Source organism: Corvus moneduloides, chromosome 7 (assembly GCF_009650955.1).
Source record: "Corvus moneduloides isolate bCorMon1 chromosome 7, bCorMon1.pri, whole genome shotgun sequence".
Taxonomy (NCBI): Eukaryota; Metazoa; Chordata; class Aves; order Passeriformes; family Corvidae; genus Corvus; species Corvus moneduloides.
The window spans coordinates 21,282,261-21,306,524 of record NC_045482.1 but is presented as its reverse complement, the minus strand read 5'-3'; the positions used below and the strand labels follow the sequence as shown (position 1 = coordinate 21,306,524).

At 37.2% G+C, this 24,264-nt stretch overlaps 1 protein-coding gene across 10 annotated transcripts in view; it reads right to left on the bottom strand.

Annotated features, from left to right (window-relative positions):
* COBLL1 (cordon-bleu WH2 repeat protein like 1) overlaps positions 1–24,264 on the bottom strand; it is an 81,443-nt gene that overhangs the window by 44,747 nt on the left and 12,432 nt on the right. For 3 of the 10 annotated variants that reach the window (XM_032114206.1, XM_032114209.1, XM_032114207.1), the window contains exon 1: positions 4,146–4,294. The exons of 3 other annotated variants lie outside the window; for them this stretch is intronic. In XM_032114206.1, the coding sequence (XP_031970097.1) occupies positions 4,146–4,279 (134 nt within the window). In that variant the 5' untranslated portion in view covers positions 4,280–4,294. Of the gene's footprint in view, positions 1–1,793; positions 1,816–2,404; positions 2,656–4,145; positions 4,295–14,309; positions 14,404–15,995; positions 16,052–24,264 lie in introns of those variants that run through there. 4 more of the 10 variants (XM_032114214.1, XM_032114213.1, XM_032114211.1 and 1 more) reach the window with 4 other exon arrangements.

Below are 24,264 nucleotides of genomic sequence, written 5' to 3'. Positions count from 1 at the left end.
AACAGAAGCGACTGTATTTGAGCCATAATTCATTAAATGTTTTCTCTCATTACAAGGAAAAAGAGGCAATTCTGAGACAACATAAACACAAATCTGTATTATGGGCATGTTTTTAATTGTGGTCCTCTTAGCATTAAAGGGGCAGTAACTCAGGTATAAACCTATAACGTAAGTCATTAAAGTACAAATTTAAAACTTTTCTAGAAAAAAATATTAATTCATCGCCCTCCAAAGCCAAATCATAACTAATATTACAATGATCTTTTCAAGCTCACTTAAAACACATGAAAGACCCAACTCCCTAGAACAGAAAGCTTCTTAGTTGTCTTGTACCATCCAACAAAAGACAGTTAGCTCCTCTCTATGCATAAGAGTTGCTTTGCTCTTAGGAAGAGAACCAAGAGCTCAGAATCCTAGCAGACAAGAGAGGATTAAAAAGAAACAATACTTTCTCCTCTAAATTAGCATGAAGTTTATTATTATTATTGAGGGACTACAGAAATGTGTTCTGATACAAGAGTTTTGTTACAAAACATTCTGTTGTGCCAAGAGAAGTATTTCTTTTTCTCCTGGGAAAAAAACCAAAACAGATCAAAACTAACAAATAAAGTGAAGTCAAAAATTAGTTCCAATGATATTATTTCTAGAGGTTGAGAACTCAGGCTTCTGAAGTAAGTAGGGCTAACACAAAATACAAATACGAACTTGGCATGCCCATGTGTGACATATCTCTGCAGTAAGCAGATACTTATATCTATTTTTGCAACCTTTAAACAAAGTAAAACATGCAAAAAAGTAGCCTAGATTTGCTACCAAAAGAAAGAACGAAAAATCTGAATGGCATTCAAAACTATTAAAACCTTGTATAGCTCACTTAGCCTTTATTATATTTACAGTTACGAAAACAGCCTGACAGAATGGAAGGAGAGCAAGGAAAAGAAAGCAGTAAATCTGTAACAGTAATTGAGTAATATATAACTGACTGAATAAACAGGAAAAGAAAACAAAGAGCAGCCTGATCTGAAGGGGAGAGCTTAACCTTTGATACACTAATAAATCTAACAAATACTTAAAACTCAAGCAAACATATGTTACCTCCACTAAAAATAAACCCTCAAATCTTTTTCAAGAACTAAAAAGGTTGCTCATATATCTGTTTTTCTTCCATGACCAGTAAGAAAGTTCAATTAAGGGCTCTCAAATAGAACAAAACCTGAATCTGTCCTTCTGGTTGTTACCTCCCAGTCATGAAAGCAGCTACAATGCCACTGTCTTTTCAAAGCCTGTAGATGAAGCACCTAGCTCTGATCGTGGCTTTTCCAGCCATTATTCTGAACATCAATAGAAGTAAGAATTGTCAATTTATCTGAGCTTTGCTGCTGCTGCTGCTTTTCTCTCCTGTTCAAAATCTTGTTTTAGAAGTAACACTGGAGGCAGGCACTGGATAGATTTAGAGGCTGGGGAAAGTAAGGAAAAGGAAAGCAGAGCCACTCAGTATCACAGCAGCCAGGAAAGGGGCTAATACAGACCCTTCCCTTTTCCCTCATAGACATACATGCCTCAAATATAGGTACATGGGTGTAAATGTAGGTGGGTGACAGATAAAGTACTGCAGGGCAGCAGCTATGAAGCTCTACAGTAACAGGGAAGACAAAATCTAACCCCTCTCCTTTTAGCTGCTGTAGAAGGCTGGGTTCAACTGCAACAGTCCCGCTTCCCAGATGAAAATTCAGATACGAGAAGAATAATTGAGAAAGCAGAGCAATGCAACTTTAGAAAGCACTGCAACTTACTTTCATTTTTCTTGCAGGTGTTTCGAACAGAACAAGTTTCTCCCTTGTAGAAAGTTCTTCATTCACCAGAAGCCTTCTCTTAGCAGTTATATCCTTTATCTACCTAGAGTTTGGTAACACTTAAAATCTTTTGTACATTCACAAAACCAAGAAATAGGAGAACTTAGTAAACTGAAGAACAGAGATGACATTAAGCATTGGAAGGGAATGGGAAGCAAGAAAAGTTTCCTATCCTGAAAAAGAAGATTAAATAGAAATATATCTCTGTGTGTGTATCTATGTACATATATACACAGATGCTATGAGACACATGATGAATGTATAGTGAGTTCCTACACAGACAACAATGTCAGCAAATAAGGCATCCTTGCTCATTACAGGAAAGAAAGAGAAAAAAAGGGTTAAGTTTAGGCTAAGAAATTGTATGAAACCAAGGATTTTCTTTACTAGATTTCAAGAGGAGCATCTTGGCAGTTAGTATCTGGAAAAGTATGATGTAATGAAGAGGTTTCTCCCATAATATGAGGACTGTAACTAGTTCCCCTAACAGAAATACCGAGCATCTTGGGCTAACACTCCTTGCAAAACTAAGAAATGCTTTGAGTACCTACCTGCCACCAGATTCTCCTGCTCATCCTTTACAGCTGCCTTTTATCTTGTGTCTCCACCATCCTCCAAAAGCAAAGTGGAAAAACCTTTTACCTTCAGGACCAGGGTCACATTTACTACCTCAAATGCCCGTGCTGCTGCTGGAGCCCCAGCCTCATCTCTCAGGCACTCTGTGAGGGGCAATGGGTGGCACAAAGCAGAGTCACAAGTCCCATCCCAGCTCTCTTCACAGCATAAACCCGACCAGCAGTTCTCATGGCCACCTTTGCAGCCACTGACAGCAGGAGCTCCCTCCCCTTTGTCCTACTTTAACTCCCTCATTGGTTGGCAGCTCAGGGCCCCAAACGAATGCTCCTATTTTGTGTCCAAACTCATCCCCATCTGCACACAAGAGCTGACATTATCCCCTTTCTCTGCTTATATCTGCACACTCAAAATCCCCTGGATCCACTCCTCACTGGATTCTTGCAACACGCAAGAGGCAAGGAAGAAAGAAGATATTTCTTTGAAGAAAGAAGATATTTCTTTGAAGAAAGAAGATATTTCTTTGAAGAAAGAAGATATTTCTTTGAAGAAAGCTGGCTCCCTGCATTACAGTAACACCAAAGCTATTTTGGATGACCCCTTACTTCCATTAGAAAGTCTCTGCAGCTTCTGTAAAAAGGTACAGGACTTCAGCATTAAATATGAAGCAGGAAAAAATTGTTATTTATATAAGAATTATTATAATCATCAGCAGTCTCCTCTGAGGAATGTAAAGAAACTTTCCTAATGAATGTTTTGCTGTAACTACTACACTTCTATATTCACTCCTGCATCCTTTTCAACTTTCACTACCACAGGCAGTTTACAGCCAGTATACTTCACTGCTGAGTTTTTAACAGGCCAACAGATATACAGCACCAGCAGCATACTGACTTTTACAAGAAATGCAACTGAACACTGTTTCTTAAACTCTTCGTTGCTGTAAGCAAAGTCTATCTTGGCATTGTGCAGTTATTTAGGAATTTAGTCTACTTAGATACTAGAGAATATTTTAATGCTTTCCATGATAAATGAAAGCGGTATACAATATTCAAGGAACACAGAATACACATCAAGGACTCTACCATATTAAACACTAAAAGATAAAATAACTTTTACAAGCTATTACAAGCAACTAGTGGAGCTTCTTACCCCAACAAAATTTTAGATCAAAATCTGATTAATGCAAATCAAAGAACTCAGAAAAGCCTTACAGTCTGCATGAAATAACAGCATTCCTCAATTAAAATAATCTCAAAAATCTCATTTGAGCTTCTAGGCAGCAAGTATCAAATAAAATAGGCAACAGCTTCTACAACCACAAATGTACCACTGAAATTTCAGCAGTCTGTCCACATGGATAAAGGTCTTTACACATCCTCATCTTTTATCCAGAGATGGGATTTTAAAAACCTTTTGTACAGTTACTACATACTTTGTCTGAAAAAGGACAAAAGACGTTAATTCTTCTTCCTTCATACAGGCCTATATTTAAGTTCTGGCAATTTATGTACTGCCCTACACCCGAATTCTGCATTCCCTCCAAGAGCAAGGACTTATATGCTACTGCAGGTATATCATTATTGGTAAACATTTTTCCTCACAGCAGGTGTTAGGACAGCACAACACAAATATTACTTTGAAGCCATTCTGTTCAGCCTCTAAACAAGGAGAAGAGAGAATAATAGCTAAAATTGATTATTCTACTTTTCTGCTTACCTCCAAGATAGCACAGGTGGTTCTTCTCCATTAATATCAGGTGAGTTTCCTTCAACAGCATATGGAGGTAGAAGGGAGGGTGTGTGTGTGTGCATGGCAAGCTCACCGCTGTTCCCTTCTGCTACTGCTGACATCAATAAGCCTACCTATTTATAATCCCACCACCTGACCAAACAGCCTACAGAGTACATCTAGAGATTTGTACAGCCTGTAATCCTGACATATCTACTTCAGCCAATTCAAAAGAGAGTATTAAGTAGCTTTGTTATGTCTTCTGTGGCTTTATACCATAAAAAGAATCCAATCCTGTTTCCTGCACCCCTTTTATTTGCGCAAAACATGTTTAATGGGAATTTTTAGAACTAGGACTAGTCCTTCCATCCATGCTTTTTAGCTTTCCCCATTTCTCTGACTGTGAGATATCCAACTAAACACCTCAGGTGATATTCTAGTGAATATTTAGACAACAGAGGCAAACACCCATTTACATCCAGTTAATTTCATCATCAGTACTACCTACAAAGTTAGTGAAATTTAAGATTTTCACAAATCAATTTCACAAGCAAAGTACAATATTTATGCTATCCCAAAACCAAAACCAACTCAGAAGTGTTTAAAGTAGGATAATTTACAGAAGCTTGACCTCGTTGTCAGTTAAAAGCAGAAGCTACTTAAAAGCATCTTAAAATCAATTCTCAATTCAGTTACCTTTACCCAAAGTCGGACCTAATGCATGCAGCCATGGGAGGGCTGCTTGCAGCTGCGTCTGCCCAGAGACTGGGAAGGAAAGCAGTCAACAAGCTCTTTGGGCAAGTGCTGTCATCACTGGCAACATCCTGCAGATTTCTATCATGGGTAAATGTTGCTTCTAGATCTGTATCAGGCCACAGTGTGTTTCAAAGTGGCTTGAGTACTGCTTCAGTGAGAGGAAACACCTGTGTGAGTGCCTGTGTGCTGAGTAAACAACATTACGGACAGTTCCTTATCTAACCTTTGCTACCTGAGAAGTCCTGCCACCAGCATCCATCCTGCATTATGCCAGACAAAACAGAAATCTAAGTCAGCTTTGCCTAAACATGTGTAAGGCTGAATGAAACAATTAGATGAATCAGTTGTGTTCCAAGTCGAATGCACTCGGCAACCAAACTTCAACAGTTAACAGTAAAAGAATAAAAATCCTTTCACTTGTTGGATAAGCTGGAGAGGGCAATAATGCAGATGCAGCCAGGCTTGCAGGACAGGACTGCCAGTAAAAGTACGGTGCATACAGGGTATCAATGTTGGCTAAAACACCAACATACTGCCTATGGCTGGTATGTCCCACACAGGACACAATACTTGAAAATTTCACTTGGAGGCATTAATTATTATCTGGGTCTAAGGGCTGAAATATACAATTAATACTCACAGTAATAAAACATCTGATTTTTTTTTTTTAGTCCTGCTGTTATCTTGTGGTTATTTTACATACAGTTTATCTAGTTAGCATTACCTTCCTTCTGGCTTTTACAGACTAAGCAGTAAATTTATCACTGTTGAAAAATCATATGGCTTTCCTTCAGGGAGTGACCAATGGAATTCAATACTACTGACCACAAGCAAGTGTCCAACATTTCAGATAACCTGAAAGGACAGAAAAGTTTTCTAATTCTACAAGTATGTACCTGGCCATTTTCCCTTCATCTGACAGAGGTTACTTTTACTTTTTCCCCAGTATCACTCAGCATAGACTATTAGTTTTTTGGGGGTTTGGGTTTTTGTGGTTTTGTTCTTGTTTTTTAGGCTCCCACAATACTTCTGGAAGGTAAAATAATAAGAATCTTAAAAGATGAGGAAGGAGGAGAACTTACACAAGGTATTAGGAAAAAAAAAAAAACAACAAGCCACCATATAAGGGAACAGAATTTAAAAGTTTTGTTAGAATTTGGTTTAGAATTTTAAAGTACTTCTCATTTTTTCATAAAGCATCTACTTAAATTACAAATCCTGGCACTGCCTTGTAGCAAACACTTCCTAAAACTGAAACATCAACGTAATAGTATCAGCAATGAAAGGCAACGTATGAGAATGCACCATAAACTTGAATTTATTTTATAATTTCTTGTGTGTATATTTCAAAGAAGCAAAAGAATTTTATTTTTCTAAACAGAATGACACTATGGGGCTAAATACAAAACACTTCCTAAAGAGGTCCCTGTACAGGTCTCATTTCAGTACAGATCTTTCATGCTTTTTAATCCACAGAATTGTTTCCAAGACCAAAAAGATAAGACTTTTATGTACTAGTGAGGAAAATAAACCAAAACCTTTGCAGTATTCATTTTTAGATCTTTAGTACTTTCAGATTCACTTGTCAGTGATTACCCAGAGCATTTAGTACTTTTGCAATGGGGAGAAAAAAACCCCCAAACCACAATTCCAAATGCACTGTTAGAACTCAATGCTTGTGTATCAATAATCTGCATATGGAAAAGCTTCTCAGAATTATCTAGTATTTAATATCCCAACTAGGGATGTATCTGTGAAGCTGGGAACTCTTTGAACCTATTGTCTCTACTGTTATAAACAAAAGACTGTTTTTTAAAACTATCTGATACTTTATCTAACCCTGAAATAGTAATGATTATATTTTTTAAATTATATCCATGAGAAACGAAAGTCTGAAAGCAGCAAGAATAGCAGGAAACCCAGATTACCAGGGTAAGAATGGCATTCTTCCAGATTAAATTCTTGCTCTATTAAATACTCTGTTTCTTCAGTTGCTTTGTACCTACTGAGATGACATCTCATCTGTGATGGACCAACACAGTCAAGTCTCCAGGGAAAAGCAACTAGTTTTGTTATATCAAAAAGAATTGGAGAAGAGAGCATAGACAAGAGGCTTCCAAATGCCTTGGAAACAGACCAAGAACTTGTTTTTCTTATGCAAGTCACACATCAACAAGGAAAGTTGATTTTAGATTGTATCATCACTCAACATTAAGCGGGACTTAATTATTTTACCATTAGTTAACATTTGGTTTAAGGATTTCATGCATCATCAACAGACAATGCTGTTGTATGTTCACTTTTCACTTACTTGGAACAGATAAAACACGACAAATTGGTACACGTAGAAAAGGTAAATGTAAGAACATGGTCTCTCAGCTCTCATGTCCCTTAAGCCATATCTCACCTTTGACCATCTCTCTTGATCCTCTCTGAACCTTAGGAGTCTCTTTACTACATCCCTTTGGCTATGAGAGAGACCAGAACCATGCACTGTATTGTCATTAGAGATTTATACATGGACGAAATCCTGTTCTCCCTTTTGTTCCCTATTCCTTTGCTAATGCACACAGCAAACTGATTTGTAGTAAGTCTATCTAAAGTGAATTTAACCTCATTTCATTATCCATTTACTTTTGAAAAACCTTTCTGCAAGTCTTCACAGTCATATCTCCTCTTATTACAATGAATAATAACTTTTTACTGTCATCAAAGTGTCACTTCACTATTCAGCTGCTTTCCTACATTATTAACATGTTGAATTAAGAGTTCCAGCACAAATCCCTACAGAACTCCAAGGTGGCATGCCCTCACCTTCATAGCAGAACATTTACCATATCACTGTTCTTATTTTGGGGCAAATTATATAACCATGCAAGGTTTACTGTCTTATGTTTAGTTTCTTAAAAAGCTTTGGGCTGGAGACCAGAAAGAGCCTTTTGAAGGACGAGCACAACTGTGCCAGAGGGCTTTTCCTCAAACATTTGGTCAGCAAAGCCCTTAGATTCTTTTTCGTTTTTACAGCTTAAGACACTTACATGGTAGATACACCACTATATCAGAGTTCCTGACTTTATTCTAACTGTGCTTGGTGCATGAGTCTGCAGAAAAACAGATTTTTATTGTTAAATTCAGCCACCAAATTTAGTTTGTCTTGAATAAGATAGTACTTAAGAGCCCTCAACAAAGCTGTCCTAGTTGCTGTGCAAATTCAGAACAAAAAAGAGAGTGCCTACTCAGAAAACATCTGTGGACCAAAGGACAGGCCTGTATTTTGGGCTACCTTTTGACAGTATGACTTCCCATAAATTGGTGCCTGACCCTTTCACTTCTCTACCTCAATTACAACCTTTTATCCTCATTTTCACATTATAGATCCAACCAACACAAAAATATGCAAACACTAGCACGTTTTTACCTAACTGAGTCATTATTTCATCAATCTGCTGCAAAAGATCTGCCTCACTATCCCAAAATTGTTTCAGTATCTTCTTCTGTCCCAATTCCCTGTCCCACCACCCAAAGAACAATTTCTGTAACTTTTTCCATGGGATCACTATGCTCTTCTCACCTACAGCTTCACTTGCATTACACCTACAAATACCTGACAATTAAGAATCCGTATTATTTCTTGGTAAGTGCATGGTAGTACATGACAACTTCCCTCATGTTTAGGGTAAAAGAGAACCAGAAATCAAGGGACTTAGGATAGTTTGTGACAATTAAGCTCTACAGAGGAACACAAGGGTTAAGATAGAAGTGGCAAAAGCATTTGATGAGCAAAATGCTTCAATTCATGCTCACTAGGTCAGAGAACAAGAGCATACTAATAGATGTTATCCAGAAATTTTGTTCACTTAAAACCAAAAAGAACTGCAAGATAATCCTCAACTTCCGAATTTTGGTGATTCAGACATAGTTGAGAGAATATGACACTAAAGTTAAGAGGTCATTAATCACCCAGAAATTATCTGGGTGGTCAGCATCTCCTCCCCCCCAGGTATACAGGTTACAACACAGAAATGTCTAAGTGAACCAAATACAACATTTAAGGAATAAATGACACATTACTACATGGTGGTACATAGTATTGTCATGGGATTAATGGTTGCCAGGAATAAAATATAAGAAATAAGAGACAACCAGGGTTGTAAACTGGGTGATTTTTTTCCTGTATTTTTCATGTCAATTTGATACAGCTAGGTAACAGATGGTATATTATGTTTTTCCTGCCTTGACACAATTTAAAAACAAGTTACAGATGGCTATAATGAAATCCTCATTAACACACTTATATTTTCACAGTTCAGTATGGCACTAATGAAACTTTCAGGTCTGGAATTTCCTGTTGGTTAATTAGTGGTTAGGTTAATAGCCTGAGGAAGTGCACAACCCAAAAAGTTTCCTTATTGTTTAATCATATAATTACTATATTCATATTTCTGGGAAAGCTGTCAAGACAGATTTAATGTCACAGTAAAGCTACCTTTATAACCCTCCCTCGTTTTGTGAAACAACTGTATTATTATATTTAGCAGAGCATGTGGGCAGGAAAGCCACGAACAGGCCTAATTCAGCTGCCTCTGGGAAGTTTCAGCTTGTTTTTATTTTGAAGATACCAACTTAGAGAATTCTGCCAATACACATTACACCAAAAACACTCTACAGAAAAGCTAGGATCAACAACTATGCATCTCTTGCTCCAATGTTATCATATGATCATTGATTAATGCTTAAATAATTACTTTTTTAAAATCCCAGCTTATACTCATCTACCAAAGCTTGAAATATGACATATGGTTAATAGCATACTGAGATAGCCCTAAATCTTTGATCTAGAAAGAGGGGTAAAAAAACAGAATCACCACAAATCTTGCATTCAGATTATTCCCCCAAATTAAGCTGCTACCCGCTGTAAGTTGTGTTATTAAACAACATGGTTAAAATAGTAGTGAAAGATGTGGAATTCAGCACTAAAAACTAAAAACCCTCTGGGGTTTAGTACCCACATACTAGTTACTACCTGATGACACTGTGCCCTCATTACTGCGCTCCTTACGTTGTAACACAAAGGCTGAAGCCAAAGCCATGCCCTGGCCCAGCCATGCCTTCACCAGGTGGTGCAGCCACACCTCCAGGTAACCCACACCCACACGCAGTGCTATGGTACAAGGAAGCTGGTGGCTTGGCAGAACTAAGTCCCAAAACATTACTGAGTGCTGTTGTTGGACTTTTTTTCTTTTTTAAGTGCCATCACTGAAAAACTACATTGAGAAATTGTGATACCCTTGTTACCGAGCACAAATGGAAACAACCATACAGTTCTTTGAAGTGCTAGAGCTTCAAAAGAGGATAGCCACTGCCAAACCATCATGAAAGCAAATAATGTGGAAAACTTGACTTGTGACTGAAGTTACACAGTTAAAAAGAGACAGTATCCAAAAATTTAAAAGTTGTAATGCTAAAAATATCTTTTAGGCCCAGCAAGCTCATTTATGACAAAGAACTGCAAGGAAAGAGAATTTGCATTCTCTAACAAACATATTATTGTAATGACTATTCTGTACGATTTTACAGACCTCCCATATTTCACAATCTATTTTGACATTCAGGAGAATTGAAGCAGTATTGTCTTCCTTAACCAGCAGAAGTGGGAGCCATGTACTGCAAAGACTTTCTGGAACACTAAATGTCACTACTGGATTCAACAGTCCAGTACATCGAGAAACAAATCGGAAAAACCCACAGTGTTGTTTTTAGGGATCTGAGAACTCCAGCTCCAAATGGAGTTGCAGTGCTTACTTAAATCACTCCCAGAGGCCTAGAAAGCTAATTTAAAAGAATGACAGACAAAATAAAGCTCCCGCAATGATTTTCTTCTGGAAAAATCCCATCTTTTAATTCCGAAGCTTTCAGATCCACTTTCACATGCAAGTTTCCATAATAATATCCATTCCTTGACAGAACAGTCTGTACTGTGACAGATCTTTCTATGGCACTGCTGCAGTTAAGAAATTTAGATGTAGCTTTAGTTAGAAGTTAAACAAGTTTCTCGTTCTGAATATTTACACACAGCATAATGCAGTTTTAAAAAACCTGTACCTCTGGTCAAGTTCAGTAATACTCTCCTCCTTTCAAAACAAAACATTAAAAATAATTGCAATGTTTCAATGCTAAACAGCAGTTTGTGAAGCAGGGACACTTTGTTTTTGCTTCATCCAGCACTCCCTCACTTCATTCTTCAGAACAGTGCATCTGGTGCAACAGTTCTCTTAATGTTTTGAGTTTCTGTGCTTATCAGATGATAAACAGAGAAAATAAAAAAGAACAAAATCTAATATTATATTATAGATATAAACTTTGTCATGCAAGTTTCAGGTACTTCCTCAAAGTGAAGTAAACACAAGACAATGGAAAAATTATACAGTTAATTGTACTACAAGGATAAATACTTGTAAATACTAAATCTGTACATACTATACTTGTAAATACTAAAATCTGTATAGAAAGTCCTCCCCTTTTTAATAATGACATCAAACAACTCAAATGAGAGTTTTGCTTTACAGAAGGTGAAACTGATTTACAAGAGGGTATTCATCAGATAGAGAGGTAAGAAGTCATCTGGGGAGCAAAAGTCCACAGTTATAAAGATGGCACATGGGAAGGAATATGCCTCAGGTTCCCTGCTACCCAAGAGACAGGAATGAGGAAGAACAATGCAGTGTTCGTTCTTTCTTAATACACACACACACACACATAACCTCCTTAATTAAGATAAGCATCTATCTTTGGAATCAGTATCACAGACAACTAAACTGGGAGTGTAACACACCAGTTTCTGGAAGGGGCAGCTAGTCATATTTGGGGATTCTCTCTATCATTCTGAAGAAGAAAGCTCAAATCAACAGAGCCAAAAAAATAAAAGATAAGGAAATATGCCTTCCAAAATACAGACTTTATTCTAGATAAAGCAGAGATGATACGGCACCATTACAAAACAGTATAAAATATCTTGAAGAAGATTGAATGTAACAGGTCAGCATGATGAAAATGTTATTTGTACCAAAAAAAAAATTTTAAAGGCTCATTTAGTTTTCTCTGCTTCAAATCCCTAATTCTAAATTAACATTCAGAAATGCAAGTGAATTCAGTCTCTGTTACATGTGGTTTTGACCCAGCACAGAGTATGCCTATCGAAGCCATGAGCAGCCACAGATTCTCCAGTAGAATGCTGTGGGAAATGGTGTCAAAGGCTTCACTAAGGCCCAGGTAAGCAACATCCACTAGACCTTGTTATAGGAGTACAATAGGTTGGTCAAGCAGAACCTGCCTTTGCCAAAACCATGCTGGCTGGGACAGATCCCCTGGTTGTCCTGTACATGCCACATGATATCACTCTAGATAATCAGCTCCATAACCTTCCCTAATTACCTGGGGTGTACAGCTCATCGCACAGTGCCGTACTGCCTGTGCAGACTGTCTGCTCTGTACAAAGGCACAAAAATGCTTAACAAAATTTTGTATACTAATAAATCCCAAGTTCTTCAAAAGCTCTTCACATATTTGGACCATCACCTTGATTTTCCACCTACTCAGAAAAGATTAAAAGAGGATGTGATACAAATATTCAAACACTTCTATTTGTGCGGACTACAAACCATGAAATTCTACCAAATTAAAGAAAAAAAAAAAGAAAAAGAGAGAGAGAGAGAGAAAAAGGAATATATTTACACATGCAGCAATAGGCCTCTAATACCACAGCAAGTTCACAAATGTTTCTAGGAGTCTTGTCTTGATGCGCTGCTAGAAAAGCATTATATTATTATGGTTACAGTCACGGAACATTTGGTCTGCTTTATCTGTATTATCTGCTTTTAAACTCAAGAATACAATACACCAAGTTTTTATGACTCAGTGTTTTACTGTAGCCCTGTAAACATTGCAAGCCTTCAACAGAAAGGCAAACAGTTACAGTAAGTGACTATTTCTGGCAATATTTTTTCCTATAAAACATCACACAGCCCAAGTTAGACACAGCATATCCCAGAACTGAAGGAAAAGCATGTATCAAAACTGGGGTTTTTTTCCTTTGGGTTTTTTGCTGTTTTCCCCTCCCACTGTCAGCTGTTTGTACAAACCAAAATGCATCTTTTCATAAAGGTTCCTAGAGACAGAAAGTTTTAGAGGTGAGATCTTGTGACAATTTTCTAAATTTTAATTTTAAAGAAAGACATAAACAAAAATACCTATCAAAAGGATATGGCAGGGCTTACAGCACAGTCATGAATTTCACTTCCACAACAGTGAGCAGCTATTTTCTTTCCCAGTGAAATAAAGTGCCATAAAACACACTAGTAGGCTTTTAATCACCATGCTGAAGACTTACTAGAATTTGATACATGGGATACAAGTTTTGAAATGTATTTTCTTAAAATAAAATTACAGTCCTTTTGTGATCTATGGTATTGAAGGAGACATTGTGCCAGGCAAAATTCTAATACAGGAAGGACTCAGGAGCTGTGATACAAAAGAACATACTTTTATGTGTACATTTCCATATTCTGTCTTCTGTTTTAAGAAGGAGTAATCACAATTGTCTATGACTTATACTTGAGTCATTTTAAAAACAAAACCCAAAATCTAAAGGACCATTAACTTGTTCCTTCCTTTGCAATTCATAGCAGCCTGAAGGACTTCTGCAACAACTAACTTAAATCACGGACACTTTAGTTTACACACCCCCACTACTGCAGAAGCCTGATGTGAACTAGAAAGACTAAACAAGCTTCCTAAATAAAGACAAGTAATCAGAAACTTCTCTGTCCCTTTTCCTCACACCCACTTCTGCCTTTGGTTGTTCCTACATGGAAATCTAGACTTACCAAAACACATATTTAACTGCAAGTATTATAGCACTCCAAACTTTCACAAAAATAAAACTACAGTTTTGGACTGCTTCTTTGTAAGCTTTTTGTTCAACATTTTGCTTAGATACACACTGCATTTATAATAAAAATAATAAATAAAAAAAGTGCAACCCTTCTTGACAAAGAAAGGAATCATCCTGCCAACACTGCAAAAAGAAAACTGCATTTTTATTTCTCACTATTTAAGACTTTCCAACTTTACTACAAAACTTTCCAACAAACAGTACAAGTATGGACTGTAGTATCAGATATTTCCACTGCTGGTTTTAAGATTCTGCAGGAACTCAGACACCACATACATACAGCTCTATTTACAATTTACACACAAAATATATTAATTTGGAAAAAGAAACATCCACTTTCCAGAAAAGACCAAGTATAACTTTTGTAATTAGGAGACAAATGGAAATGTAAGCACCTGCTTATCAGAGAAAACCTAGACACATTAAGTATACAGCTTGATACTTACCATGCTCTCACATTTTTCGTTTCTATTACTGAAAAATACAAAGCCCTCAGTGACGACGCTGAAGCCCAGAGGTGTCTCAGTAAGGCACGCTGAGGCTTTGCTAGCCCAGACTTGATTTGTCCCCTTAGTCACTTGCCCTGCCTCCGCACAGCGTGAGCAGCTCTGGGGCAGGCACTGAAACCCAGGCAGTGCCATGGGCCAACAGCAGGGCACGCGTAGGAAGCGTCTTTCATTAAAATAAATACTTTGCAGCAAGAAAATACCGAAAGCATGTTCAAAGTGCTACATTAAAAACTCTTACAACACTAAAAGCACTGACTCAAATATGTATCTAAACGTGAGGGCCTGGGGAGTGGCAGGCCTAGGGGTGGTGGACTGTGGCAGTGAGCCCAGATGCGGGGATGTTACTGCTCCCACCCGGGTACAAGGGGCTCTTCTGTTGCTCCCTGCCAGAACGACGGTAAGAAAATACAGACAGGTAAACCCCTGCCTTTCATTCGGAGATGTTACCAAACCTAAGCTGGCTGTGAGGAAGGAAAGGTTCTCCTCACCAAGACATGCCAAGCAGGTGCAGTGCTGAGAAGTTCCTTCCTATGTGTTTGCTTGGTGTGAAATATCTTCCACATGATATTACTTTCTATATATGAAAACCAGTCTTAAACATCCAGGTACTTATCCCACCAAGATTTGAGCAACTCTGTAAAATGGTGCAAGGCAAAGCACTACTACTTCAAAGCATAACGCTGCTTTTAAAAACAAAGTCTCTCTGATATCCCTCAGTTCAAGTCAACAAAAATGCAGACTTCTTGAATACAAAATAAAATCAACTACCTCCATAAGCAGTGTTGTGTCTACCTAGGCAACCTAATTTTCAAGTTAAACCATCTGCCTAGAAAACTGACTACCTGGAAATAAAATATTTGCATATGTAACATTGCTGGAACTGATGAGACAAATTATCATAGTACTTCAAGTTATTGCTGAGAAGTGACACATTTTGCTTTCCAGCTCCAGTGTGATCTTTCCTTTTCAATGACCAAACCAGGCACTGCTTAGTGATTTGATGCACTAGGTGAATGAACTGGTATTGCTCAGAAATTCTGTTTCTGGTTCTTAATCTAAGCAGGTTTCAGCAAGGACAAATAATGCTAAAGATAGGCTCCAAAAAAGTGCTGTACTATCCTGGTTAGACCAGGTCGGCAGCTAGGAGCACAGACATCTTGTAAGTTCACAAGTAACTTTCCCTCTGGGGATGAGGCAGCAGAAACCGGTTGCTTTAATAGAAGCCATGAAAAAAGAAAGCCACAGGGTGGCACTGCAAGTAGGCTGTTTTGAAACTACTTTGCTGTTTATTCTTCTCCAGACAAATCAGAGCATATCTAATCCCATCTGCATAAAACAGGAGAGGGGTTCAGTAGTTTATCTTCAAACATTGCATTTTCCAGCAACAAATATGCCTAGAATATAAATCAAATCATAAAAGATGCACCTACTTCAGAATTGTCAGGGTATTTTATAAATTCATAAAATGCTATTTAAGAGCATTAACACAAGATTGCTATTGTAAAGACAGGCTAGGAATTGATACCTATTTCGAGGTTTTCAGTTCATTTTGAAACAATTTAAGAAAAAATCTTCCCAAAGCATGTGCATTTTCATACAAAAGCTAAAGAATTTTCTTCATACCATGACTTTTTATCCATGTTGAGATGGCAAAATCTCAAACAGGTCTCTCTCTTCCTCTGAAAGAAAGGACAGTATTAACTTTAAAAAAAGTATGTGAAAAAGTCTTAACACAGCATTCAATACTATCATATGTTTTTAAAACACTTTCCTTCTCATATATAAAGGAATCACACCTAATTTCATCCAATCTAGATGACTTAGTACAGTAGTATTCCAAAGCTAAACTTAGGAGTCTATTTAATCTGCTTTGTTGGCTTCTTCTCTCCCAAATTTCAAATCCCTGACGTTTGAGTTAAAGCAAAAATATTTGCAAAAACTGCCATTCCTGTTCATTTAGTGAAGAAATCGATTTTCAAAGGAAAATTGGAGGTCATCCAGGATTGTAAGCTACTTTCTACTTTATAAAACAAAAAGTCCCTTCAAGATATAAATTTGATATTTCACTAGATTCTGAACTAACAGACACTATATGACTATGCACAACCATTTTAGTTGCTGAAGTCCTAGATCAATTTAAGTTTTCAGTTTGAAAGTACCATCACTAACAAATGAAAATAAACAGAAAGTTGTGTTTTTGTTCAGTTGCACCATAATATAAATTAGAACACCAATTCATCTGCTATCATTTTTCTTACTCCAGAGGGCAAGAATTCTAAAAAACAGAAAGTTTTATTTTATTCCCTCAGACAGACGTTCAAGAGTGGACTTATTAATTATTCCAACTGCCAAGTAACTATAAGCCGTTCTTTCTGCTACAAGATTGCTCCCTGTATTTTTAAAACTGTTTGTATATGGAGATTACTTTGCTATTAGATAGCATAACATTAATATATGGGCAAAGAAATATGCCAATATAGCTGTGACTTTAACATTAGATAAGGCAGATTATGTAACAGTATTGATTGCCAAAGCTATACAAATTTGATTTGAGCACATATTTGCCTACTTTGTGGACTCATACTAAAGCACTCTAATAAAGTGTTTCAGAACATACGCCTGACAAAGACTAAATTAAGAAGTTAGTGGCCTGGAAAAATAAATTCATTTTAGTACCAAAACATCAGTGCCTGGTGTCAATATTGCTTAAAAATCATGTATTTAATAGAAAAGTAATTAAGGCACCTCCCTCTCAAAAAACCAAACCAAACCACCAGTCAAGCACAGAACTCAAAGAAAATTCTTACTACTATAAAGATATGTCTGTTATTTTCTCTGCTTGGAATGGGAGAGCAGGGGCTTCTATTGACTTGGTGGTGTGTAGACACTGAGTAACTACACTTCCAACACTTCATACAAGAACTTCCCAGTTCATCAGTTCAACATCAGCTATGATACTGTTGACATGTAACACTGCAAGGTCATGTGCTAAATGCAACTACTGGAAGTGAACTCCATTAATTCTAAATAAAGTAACTATTTTAGCAAAAATAGACACACTGGATGCAATCTAATAGGCTTCCAGTATGCTTCCTAATATGCGTCTCTGTTCCCCTCTACTGATACTTATGCCATTATTAATAGAAAGCTAAATGAAAGTGGACAAATTTGGGAAGTAGCTACACTGTTCATCAAGGCCATATCCTTAAAAGTATGGACGTTAAGGAAGCTGTGTCTAAGAAGAGATATGGAAGTAACTAGCATGTCTTTTGTTTGAATTGTAAGAATTTGTTTTCTTCTGCTTTTTAATTTCCTTATTTAAGACATATTAGTGCTCATAATTAATTTGTATGTATTTTTCACAGCTTTGAAATAAAATCTCTGGACAGCAGAAACTAGCCAATGCATTAGGCTTTCATAGTTGGACATTAGTAACTGGAATAGCAACTGGTCTATGATACACCATTACAGAATTTTCAGTTCTAGATAAGAGGTCACACACACACACACACACACAACCCCAGCAAGGGGGGAAAAAAAAAAAATAGCCTAATTTAGACTCATAAAATCAAATACCAAAGAAAGGATTCTACCAATCCTAGTCCTGTCTCACCCAATGTGGAACAAAAATCCAAAACTAACAAAAATAATCTATGTTTTCACATCTTAGGTATCTGAGAACTTCATAGTTATTTATTTATGCAGATGACTAAATACTTCCCTTCATTTTTCAAATATCCTTGAACAGAAGTATTTATTCAAGAACATAAATGACAGAAAATAAATGGCTGTATAGCTCTTGTCACTGCAATGCAAAAACATTTAAGTCCAGTTCTTAACAACTGCGGTATCACACAATTTAACACTTCCTCAAAAGTGCAATCAATATCTAGTCCAAATTTCTGCACAACCCACAAGAATTTAGATATAAAAAAATTTTAAAAGCCAAACAAAACCCTTCACACAACTATTCCTAGCCAGCAGTGAGAGGCACATTCTTACATTCCCATGGAAAGTTAACTGCACGAGGAGCATGGCTGCATGTTCCCTTGAGGCCAGGCACAACTGAACTATTGGACAAAGAACAAGTTCTGGTCCCAATCACTTGCACATACACATAGATCATGGGAACTCATTTCCCCTGGGTCACTTGGTTACACAGCTGCATGTGTGCCATTTATTTTTAGAACACAATTTTTTTTTAAAATGAACAATCAAGTACTACATGATCAAAAAAAAAAATCCAGAAGAGACAAAAATATCTGTCTGTATTGTTAGCATAGCATGCTTCACAGCATAAGCTAAACACACATGCAAAGCTAGTTTTGTACTGTTCAGTGAAACGATCTTATGAGCTGCCAAGTTAAAAACTTAGGACGTGTGACTACTATCCTATCACTCCCAGGAGTCCAAGATCCATGATGCAGAAGCCCCATCACGCTATGAGAATCTTGTCCCTGTCCCAGTTTCTACTCAGAAGTCTTGAAGACTTCTTTAACAATTTCAATAGGACAGAGGAGTGATGGTGGATGGAAAATTGATGTAACCATGTTACTGCCACTACCCTAATACATAAGTGGTTCTGTGCTGAAAGTTCTGGGACAGCCACAAATTAAGTTTTTTGGAGAAAGTTGGTCTAGTGTTGACTCAGACATATTGACAAGGAGCAAAAAAATAGAATACAGCTTTATTTGAGCCTTCATTTATGTAAAAAGTCTCAAACAAGCTGTGACCTGCTAGTAAGAGATGCCAGAATTCACTTGTCAAAATAGGAGTTACAGTAGGTAAAGACAGAGGAAACTGAGTGATTCTGGATGCCTCTTCGTAAGGTCCACCAACCTCTCACCCTGTTCTCGATCCAAGGACGAGCCACTGGCTACACAACCTCACTGGGTCCCACTGCTAATCATTATATGCATCACAAGACCACACCTTCTAAATAATCAGCAGCAGCCTGGCTGAATCTTTTTGCTAAACAAAAAAACCCCTAACTCAGCTAAAAAATGTTCGTAAGACACACTATTTCTGTGCATAAGGTCACATTATGTGCTCAAGCTCACCATCATTTATATTCTCATAATTCCATTTTCTGCGTATTTGCTGATGTGAAACAGGGTTGAATGGGGGATATTTCTGCCATGGCAACATTTCAGACTGTGTAAAACATTTTTTCAGACTGCAAGTATGACCCAACATCCTTTAAAAATATTCTATATCATTAGCTTTCTGGTGTCAGAGGTGGCAAATAAGGATACCAGGTGACTGTCAAAAGCAAAGAATCACCAAGCAAAGAATCAAACAATGACAAAAACTTCTGAGAAAATTGCAAGACAAATTTTACAGCTAGGCCAAGCAATCATTTCTCTATCATTTTACAATTACATGACCACATAACTTTATCACAATTCATGTTAAGTGATGCAGCTAAGTGACTGGGGTGAAAGAAACAACAGAAACAGAATAATTTGGAAAAGACCCTTAAGATCATCAAGTCCAGCCATAAACTTAACAATGCCAGGTTCTTACCTCCTCCAGTGGAGGGATGAAACTGCCTTTTCAGGTTGCCCACCCCGATCATATTCTTTTAATTTTTTTAAATAACGAAAATATTAAAGTAATCATCCCTTCCATTTTGGCCAAGTTACATACAAGCTTAGTTGCCAAAGCAACCAGTTGCAGGCCTTGGTACCCCACCCTCTTTTATCATGTAGCTCTTTCTGAAGAATCTCAATATTTTATTGCCAAACTCAAATCTGAAACTCCCACTCATGGAAGCTTAAGAGATGTAAATCATCTGCTTCCTTTCTTGGCATCCTGTGTCTCCAAACATGACACTGTTACGTTCAAATCAGACTAAATTAGCAAGCCTAGACATTTAAAATGACATTAGCAGACAACATTGTGGTCAACCCTTTCAATTCTTTGATATGGCAGTTTTATCTCTCACCAGTCTTGTTTATTTCTAACAAAATTATAATAACAATACAATTTAAATAAACCAACAAAGCAGAGCTCTCACTGTTATTTCACTGGATTTGCTGTATATAATTAAGCTTAAAAGCAAACTGAATGATCTCTTATACTTACTATTATTTCAGTATTGCACTAATTGCAGAAGGAGTCCTTACATCAGCTGACCAAATTAAAATAGAAGTTGGGGTGTATCAGCTGAGACTGAAATGTTATGGTGCAATGCAACTGTTCTACCGAAAAGTTAGTTGGTCAAAACAGCTCAGAACAATAAAAATTGATTCGGGTCAGGTCAGAGTACCTTCCAGAAAATACTGACATTTTTCTGATGGCAAAGCCAACATTTAACAATAGGAACTGGTGACATCCCTCACTCTTGCAGTTTAAAGCCTTAAGTGAAGCATCAGAGGTTCTATGAAAAACATGCTCCTTATAGGTTTTTTAAATCTTTTTATTTATTTTTACTTCTGACGATCTTAGCATGACAAAACAGAAGTTTGGTCAGTGAAAGTATCCATCAGAATTTATGGGCTCCGTGTACTTAATGTCTTCTTGATTTAATTCCCAGGATATCAGTTATTTTTCTGTTAATTGTAAGGTCAAAGAGGACCCCATGGAAGCAATAAGCAGCAGGAACTAAATAAACAGAAGACCGGATCTTTAATGCAAATGTGTTTCCTGGAGGAAAGGAGTAAATCAGTGCAGATAATGTAGTACAGAAGCAGGAAAAAAAGTTTAAAAAAAAATAAAAATCACATGTTCTAAAACAATCTGTTCAAAACTTTTCTCCCTGGAACATAAGTAGCTCTTCAAAACCAGTGCCCTGCTGAGGAATTTACGTACTTGCCAAGGTTTGAGTTACTAATCAAAAGCAACAGCTATTTGCTTTGTGGATGAAAAGTTGTAGCACTTGCTCCAAACTAAAAATAAACCAAACAAGCAAACAAATCACAATTATTTTAAGGTACAATGCAAGTGCACAGTGAGAACCGCCTGTGTGAGTGCGTAACTGAGACAAGGACCCCAGAATACGTCCCCCTTCATTAGAAGTTTCAAGAAAAACAATACTGGTAGTACAATTAAGAGGCCTTCAGAGTACTGAACCAGTTCACATAATGCTTAATGCTTTCCAAATCCATCAGTTACAAGGTCACACTAGGGTAATTCCACAGCATGTCTCCCGATAACCATGCTTCTGGCCTGTTAAAGAACTATGCATTTATATGAACAGCTAGAATGTAAAATTTATCTTTAATAACCAGAGAGCATGACTACTTAGATATTATGTGCATTTTCCAAAATCACTGTTCAACCCTAAATCCTTATCCTGATTTAATAAACCACCACTACAGACACTAGGACATCTGATAACTGACAAATATGTTTTCAAAAATTAAGTTTCTGGCCCCAGAAAAGGTTCCCCTTCCCAGAATTTTATCTCTATATGTAATATGGTATCCTCCCAAGTACATCCAATATAACTTGATCTGTACTACAGAAACTCCTTGTGGTTCAAAAAAGACTTCACACCTGATAGTTCCTACAACTACTTAATAATAAAATGAAACATTTTCAAGATTTTGAACCTTCTTCCTTCTATTCCACCGCTGTGAAAAAGCAGAAAGAAGTAGATTAGAAAGGCCTCACTTCTTCAAGAACACATCCATTACTTGTTATTGGAATACAATCAAATCCTAGTTTTAAATATAAAGTTATTTTACCAACATGTTTGATTAAAAAATACTGAAAAAAGGGTACCATAAGGAATCATAAATTATGAAAAGGAGGTACCAATAGGTACCTTGAGAGCCTAAACACAGCTGCCTACATAAGCCTGCAAAGTTCCTGCAACATCCTTCCCTCACAGAACTTCAGTTAAATGTAGGTAAGTGATGGTAAACAATGGAGTAGTCATTATAAGTATCCAACTTCATGACAACTATGCATTTGAAAGATGAATTTATGTTTCAGTACAAAGCATAATTGATACTAAAACTATATTAAGTTTGTGCTATGTGAAGATTTTTTCAGGAACGAATTATATCTGCTTTCCCTTACAGTACTGCACAACTGACTCACCATTGCTGCCTTTTCCCTTTCTTTCTCTGTTCCTCTGCTTCCATCAGCAGCATGGTTTCCCATCTGATTCATGGTCAGGATTCTTACTGCAGGGAGGCTAACTGTGCATTTGAGTACAAATGCTAAGAGGATGACAACACTCTACTCAGTGCAAATTGTTATGCTAAAATCACTCTACCAAAATAGTTCCGGCTTTGAGGACTTTTCCAAAAAAATTTCTCTAAGGACATTAAGTATATCACAGGAATACCAATTCACCCTTTATCCAGGTACTTACTGTTGTTCCAGATTCAGCTAATTCTGCCTGAGAAAAACTTACTTATATTTCCTAAATGATGATCTAGGCCATCCTACAGTGCCCTACAGATCTGCCATGGGGGTTGCCCTAGAAGATCTTCAAAGGTCGCTTCCAAGCCAAGTAATTCTATGATGCCCCTGAAGACAAAAATAAACTGGTAGAAATCAAAGGGAGGAAAATATTTTGGCAAACCTTCTTCTTGAGGAGAGTAAGTATATGTGGATGTGGTGCTTAGAAGCATAAAAACTATTAAATTAATTTTAAAAACAAATGCAACAGCATTCTAGTTGGCATTAAGAAACAGTAGAACATTACAAACAGGGCAAAGAAGTCTTTTAAAAGAGAGTATGAGAACAAACCAAAACCAGCTTAGGCTATCAAACAAAAATTTAAAGAAGCTATAAGTGAATGCAAAAAAACCCAGCAAGGACACCGGCACAGGGAGAAAGCCAACTGGCCATTTCCAGATGCCGCAACTGACTGGATACAGCTTGAACCAGCAGGGTTTAACAGGCACTGGGGAAATATTTCACATCCTCTTCAGTTAAATCACCTTTGACTTAAGTATAGCAAAGGGGTTGTTCTAAGCAATAATAAACAGATAAAAATAACCCCATTCTGTTTGTTCTATTGAATAGGGGATTAAAATAACTGGCAAGGCTTTAAGTCATGAGCTAGAGGTGGATTCACCAGGTCACAATTGGAAAAGGAGAACTGCCAGTCCTTGATAAGCACAGCAATTACCATTCTTTTATATACAGAACTACTCTAAGGGAGTACAGCTTCCTTAAACAGCAATAACAGCATATCCTTTGATTTATACAGCAGTCCTGCAGCAATACAACCAACATCCTGTTTTCATCTTACAGTACAGCTAGGCACTTTGTCTACATGCTTTATTTATCAGAGTCCCCATAACTGAGTGCCTTGTCATTATAAGAAACAGCACCCTTCAACATAGCAGCATTTTACCTTCCTGGTTCTTTCCTTATGAACATTCTTACATGGTACCTACCTGATCTACAGAGTACATAGATGTTTACTGTGAGTTTTGGCACAATGTGACTTCAGTTTATAAACGTTAACCAAATAAAGTAACATACTTCTCCCACTCAAGAAGTCATGTAAAAAACCACCCAAGAAAATTCAGACAAAAAGGGTTTTCTTACTTCCTGGATGCCAAAGGAAAGGACAAAAATATCTAAGCTGCCAGATCTCCTAAAGCCTGTAAAACACACAAATTCCTGATATCTGAAACCATCTCTAAGTTCTTCCTGGATTTAGAAGTTTTCCCTGAATATAACACCAAACCTCTGTAAAATGCCTAAAAGAATATATGTCTAAAACATTTGATCAGACATAACACAGATTACTTATTAATTCTGTATCCTGTGTTATCACAGCAGTCGGAATCCTGTCAGAAATGCAGTACTTTCCACATTCTTGCCCATGAAAGTAACCAGCCAAATAGCATTTTGAATGATTTACATGCTCATACTCTGTAACCATGCAGTAACTCATGTACATGCCATTCACATGTTGTCA